We start from the raw sequence: 15,589 nt of genomic DNA on the forward strand, positions 1-15,589 counted from the left end.
GTTTTTGAAGAACTATCACACTGATTTTCATAGGGGTGAACCAGATTGTACTCCTTTCAGCTCTGAATAAGCATTCCCTGAGAACATGTGTCATCATTTGGGGTTTCTGTTTGTTTTGTTTTGTCTTTAGTTTTTTACCTTAGCCATTCTGATTGGGGTAAGACAAAATCTCTAAATAGTTTTAATCTGTATTTTCATGATAGCTAAAGATGTTGCATTTTTTTTAAAAGAGTGTTTCCTAACCATTTGTATTTCATTGTTTTTAGAATCCATTATTTAGTGCCATGCCCCATTATTTTATTTTGGTTGTTTTCTTGAAATTTAGGGTTCTTTTTGGTTTTTTTGTAGATTATAGAATGAGCCTTCTGTTGGATGTATAGCTGGCAACGATTCTATAGGCTGCATCTTCAATTGATGATGTTGTCCTTTATACTGAAGCTCCTTAATATTATAAGATACCATATTGCTAACTGTTGTTCATAATACCTACACTATTAGGGTCCTGTTCAGAAAGTTCTTTCTGTACCAAGCTCAACCATATTCTTTACTTCCTTCTTCTATCAGAGTCAGGGTATTAGGTCTTATGTTGAGGTCCTTGATGTATTTGAAGTTGAGTTTTGTACAGTATGAGTCAAAGATGCAGTTTTATTATTCCCCATATAACTATCCAGTTTGACAAGCACCATTTGTTGATGACGCTGTCTTTTTTGTTAATGTGTATTGTTGGGCTCTTTGTCAAAAACCTTCTAACATGTCAATAATGTTCCTACCAGACACCAAAACATTGGAAAAATGCCAAGTACCAGTTTCATTACCTCTTTTGGAATTGTTGTCAATGAGGTCCCACAGACCCCAAAACATTACAAGAGACTGCCAATGCTATTGGTCACTTCTCAAAGCTTAACAAAGACCCTATTACTGAATATACCACTTACTTGGTTTATAAACCATGGTGCTCTTATGGGAGCTTCGTCCTTACTGGCTAGCTTTCATGGCCTGGAATGTCCTATGCATGCCACTGAGAAAAAGATAATCATCAGTCTTACCTAGCTGTAAATTCTACGAACTACAGTAGCAACTAGCCTGAAAAGATATGCCTATTTGTGCAATAGTGGCATGAACATCATGGGAGTAATCCTCCCACCCCCCCCCCTTTTTTTTTACCAGATTGAAAGCACATTCCACAAGATGAAACACATATCTAGCACCATTGGCAGGCCATGAACCATACAAAGACAGGCCATAAACCCTACCGTAGAATCTGCTACTATTCTGCTAAATACACATTATTAACTAAACTCCTAGTGATTTATTATATCCACAAAATAGTACATCTTTCAGTCCTCAGAATGTTATTTGGAATATATGGCAATTAACACAGATACCTACAATGGTTCAAGGTGCAAAGAATGAGAGACTATGGGATGCTCATCCATTAAGGACACATCTGTGTCACACATCTTCCCTTCAAGGCTCAAGGTTCATTGCAGAATAGGGCACACAAAGACTATGAAAGCCAGAGGTGGACGACTACAATGGAATATTGTTTTACAACTATATTAGTGCAGTTGCACACATGTGGACTCACAGCAGTTGATAACATGCCCAAGACCTGTGCAAGTTCAAGCTAGACAAGAGTCCCAACACAGAGAAAGGAAGTCAGCACAAAATCCTGTGATAGACAGCGCCTTCAGTTGTATGTATAAGGTTCTATTTGCTAGGTAGGCCCATGGTATTTGTAATGCCCTTTGAAAATTTTTTATACTTAAAATATGTATTTTTTAAAAAAATACATATGGCTTGAATCTTCTTTGATTCTGCCACTCATTATCTGTTTAGTTATCTGTTTATTTTATGTAAAAATAATTAGATAATATATAAAGAATAAAATGATTAAGACTTAAACCAAGATGGAAAAAAAAAAAGAAAAAGATATAAGTGGAAGTATTTCCCTTGTGTTTTTGTTGTTGTTTCTTTTTGTTTTTGTTTTGCTCATTTTTTTGTTTTTTGTTTTTTTTTTAAATTTATTTATTTATTAAGGATTTCTGCCTCGTCCCCACAACCGCTTCCCATTTCCCTCCCCCCTCCCCCGATCAAGTCCCCCTCCCTCATCTGCTCGAAGAGTAATCAGGGTTCCCTGACCTGTGGGAAGCCCAAGGACTGCCCACCTCTATCCAGGTCTCGTAAGGTGAGCATTCAAACTGCCTAGGCTCCCACAAAGCCAGTACGTGCAGTAGGATCAAAAACCCACTGCAATTGTTCTTGAATTCTCAGTATTCCTCATTTTTATTTTGCTGGTACATGTTACCTTCTAACTCAAGGCCAGGCAAACACTCTACTAATGACTTATACCCCCAGCCTCCCATGAAAAAGTTTTAAGAGATATTTAAGGTCAAGTTACCAAAATTTAACAATTGAATATGATACGCTCATGTACCTAGTAGGCTCAGGAGACAGTGATTCAAGGGCGGTGTGCTCAGGATTCTGGTTTTATATTAGACCATTAAGCACTCCAGTTGGTCATATCAGGAAGAACAATATGTCCTGGACTGAGAAATCTAATGTCTTTTGTATTATTTCAGTACATTATGCTTTTAAGCAAGACGTATATTAAAAATAATCAGTAAATATTTATTAAATGTATGATGTATATAAAAACTTACACAAGAGTTCTCTTTCCATATTTTTATTACTGTTTATGCCAATAATTTTTAAGCATCATGGTACACTCATTTCTCTTGTCAATTCCATTGAGTAAGCAATTTCAACCGAATACATTGAATGGCACCTTTGAGTTATTTGGTGACTATTTTAAAAGGGAGTGAGAATGCATTAATAACGTTTAGTATATAAATTTGTTTGTCAGTCATATTCAGAAGGAAAGATGAAGGTGGGTATTTTGGAAACATTCCTCTAATGCATAGTATATGGGTTAGGAAGAGGTCATGCTGATGTCAGACTTTCCCTTTCAAATATTATCTAGCTCGCACAACAGTAAATATACAATGCTATAATTTCAGCAACATGAGCAGATTTCTCTGGAAATGAATTAATCAAACAGATTGGAAATAAAAGCATTTAGTAGGTAGAAATGTTGGGTACTGTGCTCTGTTTCCACCCTCCCGTAGCTTTTCTTGTGAGATAGGAGTAGCCTCGGGGTCTAAGGGGATGTATAATGCCTAGCCTTTTCCTCCCTCTGGACCCTCCAAGGTCCCTCCAAACTTATCTATCTTAGTCCTGTTTCCAAGAGAATCCAGAATTTCCAACTCTGCACCCACTTCAGTCACTAGTACTCTTCCATCAGAAGTTTCTATACGACATTATGAAATACACTAATAATAGAAAAAAATTACCTCATGCTCCCAAATACTCTTTGAGTTTTTGCAGGTCTCAAAGATTTTGGGCTATAATCAGACCTCCATAATCTTAGTGTCTTTACTCTCTCTGATCCCAGTAGATGTCAGTCATTTTAATTTCCTCCTCCAACGTTAGAGAATCAAGCCAAGGACCACAGTAAAATAACAAGGCACAGCTCTCTAGAGACTTGGGAAAGACGTCATATGCTGCCTCCACATGGCTGCCAGTCATCCCATTTGATGTAAAGCATCTGCCCACTTCAAGGAAGCAAGCGAGACCTGGTTCTCTGTTCTAGCCTGTGAAGAAGGAGGTGGCCTCATTTGTTGTATTAAGCCAGGAGCCCTGTGTTACAGGGTCGTAAGCTGCTGCCTGCCATGGTTAACACGCTGAAAATTTCAACGGCTGTGTTCAATAAAGACCATGTGTGTGAGGGGAAGACGTTGGCACTTGTGGTTGTGTGTCTCATCCCCAACCCATGAGCTGCAGCTGGCACAAAGCAAAGCCCCCAGAATGTAATAAGATGGACTGCCACCCGAAAGTCTTGCATTTGCTCTCACAGCCCAAGAGTCTTGCAGGCTGTTTAGACACCCGTCACACGCTGTGTCCTCTTTCTGTCTCCTTGCATTTAATCATTTACAGCTCTGTTAATAAAATTTCATTTTGAACGTTTACTGTCTCAAATAATTACACAACTAAAAGGAGAATTCTACTTTACAAGGGGATAGATCCATGATCTTATATACTTTGTTCTAAATGATATACCCCCTCTAAGCAATTTCTTTGTAAGCGCTGTAAAATGATAGCATCTTTGATCTGGAAGTGACCTTGATGACGGTGCTCCTCGCCTGTTAATGGGAATAAAAGAACCTTAGGAGCTAGTTAAAACTCGCATTCTGACTCGGTAGGTAGGGTCAACAATTCTGATTTTCTGTCCAGCATTGAAGTGCTGCCAAGACTACTCTCTGAACTCAGTTTTATGGCTAGAAGACCAGAAGTTCCTCAGGACAGTGGGCATGCATTAAGCCACAATAGCCACCACTCTGGAGGGAGACACATGACAGCCTTGGGAAAATAAGCCAATTGTCATCGGAGATAAAGCACTATTATGTATATGTTATTTTTATGATTTTAGCAAAGCATAAAATTATGTTCAAATCACTGTTGACACTTTGGAAGCTGTTACGTAGGGTGCCAATATCCATTACTTCAATCACATTTTATCATTTAACCAGATAAATCATACGATGACTCATGCAGTATTTTATACAGGTTTTTTGATTTCTCAAGTCATTTTCTTGTTAAAATAGGCATTTACATCCATTACAAAATGTTATGATTATAACTAAATATGCAACCTCTTAAACTATGGATGCTCTTAAATGTGCACACGTAGTAGGAGGAAACTATATTAATTAAAATGATGTTTGGCCAATTACAATAACAAGCGTATTGTTAGCTAGCTCTTAGATCTTTGGTTAACCCATTTTTATTATTTTGAATTTTACCACGAGGGTCATGGCCTACTCTACCAGCAAGGTTTCAGCTGATGGCTCGCGTCTTTTTTCTATGGCGGCTCCATGGAGTCTCACTGACTCTGCCTATTCTCTCTCTATATATTTCTTTTAGGCTGGCTATATTTTGTTAAGCCACTCCCCAAAAGAAGCTTCTTTATTAACCAATGGTATACAGAGAGAAATCTCATATCATACACATGCCTAGTTTATAGATATTTTTACTCTTTAAGGAAAACAATTAACATATTAAATGACTTTCCTTGATCTAACATCGCATATTAACTTCCTAACATAGATTTATGATTATTTTTATTTACTGAGTAACATGCTATGGTTGTGAGATAACAAATTAAATTTGTTGTGAAATCATCATTGTAATTAGCATTTAAGAATCATTCATCAAACAAATTTAACTTCCTTATTGTGTTTCCTTAGAATAATACTAAATACTAATATTTATTCATCAACTGATGGCAGGAAGGTAATTCCATAGGAGAGAAGAAATCATGGACTGTAGTTTGTAAATAATAATACAGTATATGTGTGTAGCTTGGGTGGCGTGCATCCCCAGTGATTTTCATTTCTGTCTCTTAGAGGAACAACCTCAAAAAAGACTAGGAAGTTAATATAGGCACGGGCAGTCAGGAACCCTTGGTGCATGTTGTTCAGGGGCACTTGGAAGGAGATTTTGGTTTGCAGTATTGAAATGATAAGGCAAAGTGGGGGAAGAAGGAACAAAGGGCATTATCATCTTATTCTCGTATAATCTCTTTAGGAACTAGATAAAGCAAATACTTCTGTCATCACACATGGACAAGAATTGAGGTCTAAAGACCACACCCAGTTTGTCTAGATTTGCATTTGCGTGTGGCAGAGCTGGCATAGGAACTAGGCTATCTGACTGCATAGCCCCTGCGTGTTTTGTGTACTCTCCCTGTATTGCAGTTTGAGGCATACCCACTACAGGTAAAGACACATTGGTAACACGGTAATTGAGGAAGTAAGGACTATCTTCCGCCCAGTTCCTGGGAATCTTCTCCTTCTGGTTAGCAAAGAATGGCCCCCAACAGCGATTCCCCTGCCCTATTTTAGCATCTCTAGTATTTGGTACTGTGAATACGTGCATACTAAAGTTTAGTGGCTGTTTATTGATAGTCATGCCAAGTACTGTGAGGAGATACAGTTCAGAAATGTGTTCAGGCCTCGAGGAGCTTGAGGTTATAACGTTGCTGTGATAGCAGCATTCCTTTAGAAGATGCAGTAGACGGAGTTATTTTGGTTTCCAGTGTTGAGATTTGCACCGCCATGTAATTTAGAGCTGCGTGTGCTTGAATTGGCTTTTAAAATTAGAAACTGACCATCTGTATTTTTCTTCATAAGCATGAAGTCATCCTCGCCAAAAGGTTGGTGAAAGTCAAGCATAGCTTATATTTGTGATATTATTTTTGGAAAGGAAAAAAGAATGTAGGAAAGCTTGAAAATGCTAGCAGTTGAGAGTTTTGGAGAATTTGATGTGTGTACAGAGACAGTCTCTAGCCAATGAAGTCAAATTCTGAAAATTACCAACAGCATTTAATGGACTAGGGAAAGCGAGCATGACATTTTCAGAGTACGTACTGTGTGACTGTATCTTGCCATGTGTATCCGTTTACTATTTTCATGTATTTCTAGCAACATTCAAAAAACTGGGCACGGGGCATTAGGCTGCTTCACCACGGTCAGAATGGTTAAGCAAGAACTGAAACCCAGGTCTCCTGGATGTGAAATATGATCATGTTTTTCCCCCCTTTGTTTGCGCTGAGCTATTCCACTCTCCCCAGCGTTGATTTGGTTCAGAAATATTTGTTTTTACAGTCAACAGTAGGGTCAGATGAATTCAACTGAAAAATGCATGCATTGTAAAAATACTAAATCATAAAATGATTGGAAATTATCTTTGGCTTTTGCACAGAGTGAAGGACAATTAATGGTTGACAGTATCTTCAAAATGAAAGCACAGTCGTAGCATATAAACATTGTTTATCTGATATTTGAATTATGCATTTATGTAGCTGCCAAAAAGTTTGCTTTTAATTAGAAAGAACCTCCTAAGGATTGGATGCAAACAGGGCAACAGCCCCTATCTTTGTAGATAGCAAGCAAAATATTTTCCCATTATGATGTACTTTAATAAACTAATATCTGAGAATTTGGAGACAAAATTCTTTGCAGTAAACTGTGGCTACCATAATTTTTATTTTAAAAAATTTCTTACCAATTTTTATATGATAGTTTTATATTTCACTTGCCATGGTATAAGCAATACTTAAGAAGCTTTTTGTTTTGTTTTGTTCTGTTTTCTTTAAGTACTTTTCAACAAGTAATATAAAAATGACTTGTTTTTAAAAGTTACATTTTCCTATACCATCTTTTAAACTTCGTTTTTGTGTTGTCTACTTTGATATATTTATATAAACATTCACCATTAGAAAAATCTAATAATTTACAATTTTGAAATGTAAGGGCCTTGTCTCAGGAAATATTTTAGTCTAGGTTTGGGAAAGATGTTCAATTTGAATTTAAATGTTTTTTCAGGGCTTCCACTCTGGAAATATTAACAAATCTCATAGCTTAATGTTTATATGCAGAAAGCCTAGATTATAGCCAAGAAGAGACAAGACAGCATGGACATAGATACTCCCTTTTCCCTCTAGTTCTTATGTCTCATCTTTGAGGTATATTTTTAGTTGATTTGCTTTGCTTCTGCCTTGCGGTAGTGGGACTTGAACCTAGAGTTTCAAGCACCCTGTCACTAACCTGTATTTGAGGATTTTTTCAGAAGATCAATTCTATCTGAAATTGTAGTTATGTATATTTGTTTTTAAACAGAGCCTTATGTAGTTCATGCTACCCTATAACTCTCACAATGTAGCCAAGGATGCCCTTCAGCTCCTGATAGATAGACTTAGCGGGATGTACCACCATGACCTGATAAAGCTGAAAGTCTTTTTTTTTTTTTCCCAAAAATCAGTCTGACTGATTGTACTCTTTTTAATGTTACCTATGCTTTGCCATTAAAGAAGGAAAAAAAGATACATTTCCTTACTGTCCTACTTAAAGTGCAAAGGACATGGCAGCTTTTTTTCAAGATGTGTGTTCTTCCTGTCTCTGTGTAAATTGGTACATTGCTTCCATCGGATGCCTCTAGGCATGGGAATCATCTGCATGAGAGGATGAGGACTTTTGTCTTCCCTGAAGGAGATCTTGAAATGGCCTCTTTATCACGCACCTCCTCTCTCTTGTTACAGTATCCCGCTGCTCTCATGAACCTGGGAGCCATACTCCATCTCAACGGCCGGCTCCAGAAAGCTGAGGCCAACTACTTGAGGGCTCTGCAACTCAAGCCAGATGATGTCATCACTCAGTCCAATCTCCGCAAGCTGTGGAACATCATGGAAAAGCAAGGCTTGAAGACCTCCAAGACCTGACACACGAGGACTCATCGCCTACGCTTGTCAAAGCTGGCTTCATTAACAGACAGAACTTCCCAGCAGTGCTGCGATAAACGTTCCCCGTGGACTTTACGTCCGGGACCGAGGTCGTCTTGGTTACTGCCGCTGCTGGGTGAATCCACTTTGCCATGGGCACCGCCCCTTAACACCAAAAAGGGAAACATTGAACCCTCCTGGAGGGTGGAATTGTTACCCGTAGGTAGACTATAAACCAGAGCACTTAACAGGATCTTTGGCATTTGTCGAAGGGAGGGGAGAATCTTCATTGCAGACATTGTTCGCTTTTGAAAGAGAATTTTGAACTATATTGTTCCTTCAACACTGTGAGAGGAAGGTCAGAGAGCCCATCCAGCCACCGTGGACTCTTAAGGTTAAGTGTGAAAGGGGGATGATTAACGCATAGTGTGACTCCCAGTGGGCCACCAGTTGACCTTACGCTGCTGGCTTCCCTCTCTGGGACAGCCTGCTTATTGATTTTTGAAGCTTATGAAACTTTGATTTTAATACTGTGTCAGTATCTGTCTGAATCTGCGGCTGTTTCTTGATGCATACACCTAAAAATTTTATGGTTTGAATGTCCTAGGCTTCCCAGTGTTGAACACCATTTGTTTGCCATGTCTCAAAAGGAACGGGAAGAGATGAGCTAACAACTCATACAGGTGGTATGAGAGGACCTAGGGAGGCTTTGGGTGTGTGTCCCAAGTCATTTTCATTTTTATATCGTCAGTATTTTCTCCATAACTTTTCATCAGATCTCATTGTGTTCGTTCTTTTGAAATTACCTTTTACAATGTCTATATACACATACTCCCTGAGGCTGAAACAAAGGGATGCTGTGAGTGTTCCAGTCCCGGTCCCCGATGGTAACTATAGAAGGCAAAGTCCTTGGTGCTTCCTAGACAATGGTTGTTATAATGAGTCAATGAAGAGTGAGTACATAAGGATTATTGTCAATGATGTTGTGTTTTTGAAAGAGCTGGTGTAAAATGCCCATCGATTCCGAACATAAGCCCAAACAGCGATGCAGATAAATCCTGGACGATTATCGTATTTTGCTCTTCCTGAAAGATGTCAAAAATAAATTATTTTAAGATGCCATAAAGTAAGCATCAACCTGCATATATCTATGACTTCTGCCAAATGCTTTTCTTATTTTCCAATAGAAAACTGAGTATTTTATTTCCTTACCTAATAATAGGTATTTCAGTGATCATTTTATAACAAGACTATGAAATGAAACAGAAAAAAAATTTCTTTAACATTTAAAATTTGCTACAGAAAATTAAATTCCTGGAATACCAGTCCATTAGCAACTCCTTTGTAGAGAAATTAACTATTATATATCCTACATATTTATTTATTTATTATCCAACCCTATCAAAGTAACAAAAAAAAAGAAAACAGATTTGTTAAGCCAGTCATTTGCAGCTAAAAATTAGTTTTTTTTTCACCTTCCCTTTCGTACTTCATGTATATATACACATATGATCAGATTCTACTAAAGGGAAGCTGGACATGCAAAAATACTATATTTCCCCCTATATTATAGCTTGTGTCATGTATCTGAATACAGTGGGTAAAGAATCTGAAGTAGCAGTCCTATGACATTAGCCTCTTTGTGAGAAGGATAAATGTAGTGAGAATGTTTGATGGGATTAATGAGAAGGCCCTCCTACCACGTGTATATTATTTTGTAAACATTTCATTCAAGGGCCAGAAATTAAATTATAACTAAATCACTGTGGTGTCAGAATAATATTTAACATTAACAACAGCAAACCTTTTGGTCAACCAAAATAGTGGGTTGATGTATGTGTCTCATTTTCTAATGCATTGGCAATTAGGACAAAAGGAAGAAAAAGGAATTTAATATAAGGCTATAAAGATGAATTCAATGTCTAACATTTTATATTTATTTAAATAGTTGTTGTTGTGCTATTCTAAGTTTCCCATTTTATGTCTTTATCGTTACTATTTCTTTTTCTCCAACACTTGGTTCCTTTAGGTTCACCGAATGCACAGTAGCCAGACTCCATATGACTCAGTTTCCCAATGTTGTTAACAGTTGGGCCTGTGTCATAAAATGCATGGATCTTTAATACCTACACATCCCTGACACTTTTCACTCCAGGGCTGGACTTAGTAGCTGACCAACTCGGGGAGGGGAGGGCTGGGTTGTTAGAACATGATCGAAACGTCTCTGCTCAGGGATTTATGGTGGATCATTGCAGACAGTGCTAAAAGTGTAGAGCACACGACAAGTTTACTAAATTAAAATTTTATTTTTTGAAAAACTGTTATTTGTATAAATTATCAAGATTTGTAGGCTTTCCTTTTGTAGAAATGATTGTTTTATGTGCCAGAGAATTTCAATTTTGTTTTGAACAATAAAGCCTTGTTAACAAATATGTTGTGTATTGCTTCTTTAGGACTCTTCCATAGCAACAGCACTTAAACTCTGACAGTCCTTGTGTTTTGTTTTGTGTGAGATAAGGTCTCACAGCACAGGCTTCTCAAGGTTGATCTTAAACTTGCAGCAATTCTGTTCCCGCAACATCCCAAGTGTGGCTTGCACCACCCTGCTTATCTTTTGAGGATTTATCTATATTATATTTTGTGTGTTTGTGTGGGGCATTGTGTGCGTGTGAGTGCAGGGGCCCTCCATCTACAGCTGTCAGACCAGCTAGAGCTGTACTGAGGGGCACCATGCACAAGTTCTAGGACCCAATCTCAGATCTGATAAAACATTCTGACTAAGGCAACTTAACGAACAGAGTGTTTGACTTCTGGTTCCATAAGGATAAATGTCACGGTGGTCAAGTGAATGACAACAGGAAGTAGGCATAATGGCAAGAAGGAGAACCTTAATCGTTCCCCTCTTCAAACACAAGCAAGAAGCAGAGAAGGAGGTTACCAGAAATGGCAAGAAGCTTGAAAACTTGAAAGCCTTTCCCAAGTGATGTCCTTCCTCATCAAGGCTGCATCCCCTAGCCCTTTCGAAACATCACCGTCAACTAGCTGAGCACCCAATGGACGTATGAGGCACTGTAGTTTTATGGGTCAAGAAACAGCATGAGAGGTGTCAATCATCTCTCCTCAATTAGCTTGCCCAGTGTCACTACCCTCAATGACAACAAGACTGTCCCCAAGTTGTTCTGCGTTCCTGTCTATAGTTTTCAGCACTGGGACACTGTATTGAAACTGGACTCAGATTTTTTTTTTAACTCTCAGCTTTCTTCTAACTAGTTCATCACCTTTCCCAATACCTCTCTCACTGAAAATGATCATGGCAATTACTAGATACAATGAAAGGAAAATATCTTGGGAACAGGTTGTGACAATTCAGTGCTCAGCAACTGGCACCCACCATTTACGTTCTACCTCCGGAGTAGAAGGCTCACAAGTTAAGTGGTTTATCCCAAACTAGTTAGTAGCTGCACCCAAATAACTATAAAAACACTCCGTTACTAAGAGTTCTAGCATTAGTAAATGACATACCAGCACAATTGATGTAAATCTACGTATCAGTTTAGCTGTGCTGCAAAACTACTGAAGGCACAGACCACGTCTTTCTGTCTGGCATTGTTCTCCAGCCTAGGACATTATTGCTGAGTAGAAGACCATAAAATATATAAATGAAAGTACCAACTAATTACTCGTAAGCTACTTGATATTTTTCAGTGCTCCCCTTGTAAAAAGCTCACATATAGGCAATACATGATTCTCCATTTGTATTTCACCAGAGTGATGACAGTTTTCACATAATATATGTTTCCCAGTGAAAAGAAAGGAAATGCATTAAGTCTTGAATATTCTTCCTAATGCAAGGGGAGAAACGGTTTCTGTGGGTAGCTAATGTGTTAGAATCATGGCAGCTCATTTGTATACACCTTTAGAATATGGGTTTCCACTTAAATACTATAGTAGTATAACAGTATGGTAGTATTGAATTTGCATCCTACCATTTAAAAAAATGAATGAAGGAAAATTTCTAGCAAAAGAAGTTATGCATGGATGGAATATGATACTTTAAGGAGACAGGGAGAGAGCTGAATTGCAATGCAGCTTTGCTAACTTGTGCTTATTTTTGCAAAGCAGAAGAGAAGCCTGTGGGCTGGGACTTTATCTTGCTTTGTCATTTTGGGTGGTCTTCCTGCAGAATGCAGACGGCTTTTGAGCCAGTTTTCCTTCTGTCCTCCCCTCAGTCCCATACTGGTCTTGGGTTCTTGTTGCTAGAGGCTTGAGCTGTATCCCACCCCACCCCCACCCTACCCCCAGAGCTCCAGTGGGATATAAGTTCCACATGAACTTTCTGAAATTCCTCTAAAGCTTTCTTCTCGGCTTCTGAGACCTCCCACTTCCTACAGCTGATTTCTGGTGTTACGTGTTGTTTAATTTTCTTCTAGAAAATGAAGCATTTTTATGCGGCAGGAAAACCTTAAGTGAAAAACACACACACACACACCAGATAATGTGATACGTTTGTTAGCACTGATTCTAATCTAAGAAGGTAAAAGAAAATACCTAAAATTCAGCCTGGCAGAATTTTCTCAGGATTGCTGAGATTATGGAAAGAGGATATGCATTGGCCATACTTACATTTCCGACATGGAGTAGAGAAACAGCCCTGGAGAGGTTTGCTTGCCCTATAATCCAACACATTTTCATTACTGCTGATGGGCAAACTGCGACTGAAGCGGGAGTGTTAAACCTGTTGACGTCGACGTTAGCCCTGGCTAGCCGCACTGACTAGAGACACATTTGTCTCCTGCCTCTGTTGCATCTGACAGGCCTATCACTTACTCAAGACAAAGCTGTCGGCTCCCGTTACGTGGAGAGAGTGGCATTCCGTGTTTCGAGTAATAGCTCAAGACTTTTGTAATAATTGCTGTGGTGTCCCATTTCCATCCTAGAACCCTCAAAGTAACTTCTCTGAGATTTTTCTCGGCAATTTTGAGCAGCTAGAGCTTGTAATAAAAGCTTTTAAAACATGCACTGGGAAAGATACCAATTTTACTCAACAAATTGAAGATTCAAAATGGCATAAAAGAATTAAAATATCGTTTATCAATTGGACATACCTCTCAGGTACTGTAACTAATATAAAGCCAGAAAATCAGAATTGATCCAGAGAGAGAGGGATGGATACATGTTAGAGGGAAGAGGGTGTACAAAGTGTCTACTTTTAATTTCAGCCGGGGCCCTTTCTATTTTGTAGTCTCGTTTCACAATTAAAGGCAACACTCACTCTAATCACAATTAAGGTTTTAGTTCTTTAAAATCCATATTATAAAATAAATAAAACCATTTGAAAATCATGGTTGATTTCATGTACATTATCCCTTTGTTTTCTTTCAAATGCATTGTGATAATCTGTATGTGGACATTTTATGTTCCTTTACAATAGATTATATTCTACTTTGCCTATTTTATACTAATGATAATTCAGGAAAGGTCACTAAAATACAGTGTCAAAGAACTGTGGACTGGGGGAAAGGCAGAATTGATGAAGCGCTAGTAAACCAAGCCTGTGTCCCTGCTTTTCATCCCCAGAACCCTATGTGCTTTTAACAATGACAACCAAAACAGGCTGTGGAGGTTGTCCTCGGGCCTTCATTTCCATGTGCATACATTTGAACATGCACACAGGTGAACACACGCATGCATGCGCACACATACACACGTACACACCAAGCACTAGAGAGTTTTTACCTCTACCAATGCTCAGAACAAAGGAGTGATCCTGTGCTCAGACTGACTGCTCCTCAGACTGCAGTGAGTTCCGTTCTCCTGCCTTATATTCCTCTCTCCACCCAGCCATATTACTCCTTTCTCTACTTCCCTAGTGCTGGGATTAAAGGCATGTGATCCCAATGGCTGGAATCACCTTTATGTGAGCTGTGTTTCTCTTTTAGACTGGATCAATTTCGTATAGCATCTCTTTTACAGAGATCCATCTGTCCCCCGAATCCTGAGATTAAAGATGTGAGCCAACACTGCCTGGCTTCTAGTGGCTTAGCTCTGCACTTTGATCTTCAGGAAAGCTTTATTTTTTAAAACACAAACAAAATATCACTCCAGTTAGATTTATTTATTTGGGGCTACTTTGTTTTAACTCCTTTTTAATGGATCAATTATTATTTGGGATTTTTTATTTTTTACAAATTTTTGCTCTTTATTAGTTCCAAAAAGATGCTCTGAGAATTCAGTCATATCTTCCAAGCAGGAGGCTTGGGCATGTACAAATGTAGACATCATTGTTAAGAGCTGCTAGTTGACTTGATTAGATGACACATTCATAGTGGTCCAGGTAGCAGGTAGAGCCCTGAGGTGCTAGCCACAATCATGCAGAACCCAAGCCTACCACAGAGGGTAGAAGATCTTGAACTAGAGCAGGCGTTCTCAACCTCCCTGGGGTTGTGATGCTTTAGCACAGTCCCTCATATTGTGGTGATCCCCAATCATAAAATTATTTCATTGCTACTTCAAAACTGTAATCTTGCTACTGTTATGAATTATAAATATCTGTGTTTTCTGATGATCTTAGGTGGCCCCTGTGGAAGGGTCGTGTGACCCCCCCCAAGGGATCACAACCCCACCTGTTGAGAATCACTGAACTAGAGAGAGACAAAATTTTAGCTGAAGTCAGTTCTGGTCTTGCCAGAGCCATAAAATATTTATATTAGGATAAATTTATGAATTATATGTAACCAATACAGCTAGTCTAGGTATAATGGAACACATAGTTATGGGTAGATCAACCATTAATTAGACTCCATTTCTATATTGTGATGGCAACAGTTGTCTGTTTCTTCTGACTGGCTGGTGATCTTAGGCTCACTGGCTGCTGTCAATAAATTCAGTGTGTGACATTTTGGTAGCACAACCAAACGGCATGATGGATGATTTTTTTTTTAAAAAAAAATCACCTTTTGGACTTTATTTATAAAAGCAAGTAGCAGACCAGATTTATCCATAAGCCATGGTTTACTGACCATGTTAAAATGAATGCATTTCACCTTGAAAGTATGTTTCACAGAATGGGTGGAATCCCTGCCACGTTGTCTGGTTCTACTTTGAAACAGACGTGGAAAGTGAGACCCTAATCACCTTTTGTCACATCTTTCTGGGAAAGCACCCTTGTATGCATGCAGATGGATGTCGAGATACAGTGTATCTGTAAAATGAATTTTTGATACACGTTGTGTCTGTAAACCAGGCATGTTG

At 38.6% G+C, this 15,589-nt stretch overlaps 1 protein-coding gene across 1 annotated transcript in view; it reads left to right on the forward strand.

Annotated features, from left to right (window-relative positions):
* Tmtc2 (transmembrane O-mannosyltransferase targeting cadherins 2) overlaps window positions 1–10,768 on the forward strand; it is a 375,422-nt gene extending 364,654 nt beyond the window's left edge. Inside the window, exon 12 of the mRNA XM_041670971.1 lies at window positions 8,159–10,768. Within this exon, the coding sequence (XP_041526905.1) occupies window positions 8,159–8,338 (180 nt within the window). The 3' untranslated portion in view covers window positions 8,339–10,768. The remainder of the gene's footprint in view (window positions 1–8,158) is intronic.
* The last annotated feature ends 4,821 nt before the right edge of the window (window positions 10,769–15,589 follow it).

The sequence above is a fragment of the Microtus oregoni genome, unplaced genomic scaffold (genome assembly GCF_018167655.1).
Source record: "Microtus oregoni isolate MIOR12 unplaced genomic scaffold, Mior012 000001F_ref0000356, whole genome shotgun sequence".
Taxonomy (NCBI): Eukaryota; Metazoa; Chordata; class Mammalia; order Rodentia; family Cricetidae; genus Microtus; species Microtus oregoni.